Raw genomic sequence first — 1,449 nt, 5'->3', positions numbered from 1 at the left:
ATCTATTTTTGTTTCAATATTTGGAGGTTTGAAGTGAATTTGGCAGGATTCATTAAACACCGTGACAGTGTCTGTCATTTACCACCTCAGCATTCAGTGATGACTGCATCCATGTCAACTCTGCACGTTCTTTTCTAAGTAGCTTTAACTACTTTAAATGATTGAAACTCTTATGTCTCATGTTGGGAGGTTTTCACAACTGCTAAGGTCTGAACTAGGTAACAGTTTCATGACACTATCTCTACTGGCATGAGCCATTACTAGGTGGAAATAAGTGGACTGTGTGAACATCTTGCAGTTCCCATACTCCAGGGTGCCTCCACATTGGACTACTATAGTGTTGCTAATAATCCTAAAATTAAAGGCCAGGACTTCTTCGGACATAAAGGGTAGCCCTGGACACTAAGGCCTCAAAGAAAAGGTAGAGTTCGGCCGTGGACGGTGGCTCAGGCCTGTAACCCCAGCACTTTGGGAGGCCAAGGCAGGTGGATCACAAGGTCATGAGATCGAGACCATCCTGGCCAATGTGGTGAAACGCTGTCTCTACTAAAACTAGAAAAACTAGCCGGGCGTGGTAGCCTGTGCCTGTAGTCCCAGCTTCTGAGGAGGCTGAGGCAGGAGAATCGCTGCAACCCAGGAGGCGGGGATTGCAGTGAGCCGAGATCGTGGCACTGCACTCCAGCCTGGCTGACTGATCAAGACTCCGGTCCCAAAAAAAAAAAAAAAAACACCCTGGATTCTGAGTTGTCCTAGAGCTAAAGGCCCTTGATCATTCATTGGACACAGAACATGTCAATCTGAAGTTTTCGGCAAATGGGCTTACAGCTCGCTGAGAGCCCCTCATTGACGCTTCCGGTCCCGCCCCCTGTTGCCTGCCAACTGGAATCTTTCCCGCCTTCTTGTCTAAGTCCTCTCAGGCCAGCCTTGGTGGGAGGCTCCTGGGATTCGCTCCTTTCCCTTCCTACCGTAGGGTGTCCTCTGAGACAGACTCTTATTCCCTCAATAAGGAGACAGACTCTTACTCCCTCAGCGGCCAAACCCTTGCCTCCCCTCAGCCGTAGCCACCTCAGTGGCCACCGTCTTCACCGCGGTCACCTCAGCCTGCTCGCAACCCCAGTTGAGGTACTGACCGGTGTCATGTCTGCCACAGGGGACCGACACCCGACCGAAGGGGACCAGGAGGCCCCGGTAAGCCAGGAGGGAGCGCAGGCCGAGGCGGCCGGAGCTGGTAACCCGGAGGGCGGCAACTCCGGCCCTCACGGTAGCCACACGGTGCCTGTGGCCGAGGTGGTCGGAGACGCAGGGCCCATGGAAGGCCTCAGGGAGGAGGAGAGTGAGCAGGCGGCAGGCCTGGCCACAGTCCCCGGGGGTGGGAGCACCGAGGAGGACCGGGACATCGGGCCCCCGGCGGAGGAAGAGGAAGAGGAGGAGGAGGAGGAGGAAGAAGAG

At 54.7% G+C, this 1,449-nt stretch overlaps 1 protein-coding gene across 1 annotated transcript; it reads left to right on the top strand.

Moving 5' to 3' along the window:
* Positions 1-888: 888 nt before the first annotated feature.
* On the top strand, positions 889-1,446 carry LOC105549587 (cancer/testis antigen 47B-like; the record flags this gene model as incomplete). Its single annotated transcript, XM_011994194.1, has 1 exon — positions 889-1,446. A coding segment is annotated over exon 1 (309 nt), but the record flags the coding sequence as incomplete, so codon positions are not given.
* Positions 1,447-1,449: the final 3 nt, after the last annotated feature.

The sequence above is a fragment of the Mandrillus leucophaeus genome, unplaced genomic scaffold, assembly GCF_000951045.1.
Source record: "Mandrillus leucophaeus isolate KB7577 unplaced genomic scaffold, Mleu.le_1.0 Scaffold1119, whole genome shotgun sequence".
NCBI lineage: Eukaryota > Metazoa > Chordata > Mammalia > Primates > Cercopithecidae > Mandrillus > Mandrillus leucophaeus.
Note: the sequence above shows the minus strand (reverse complement) of the source record. Positions and strands in the feature narration are given on the sequence as shown.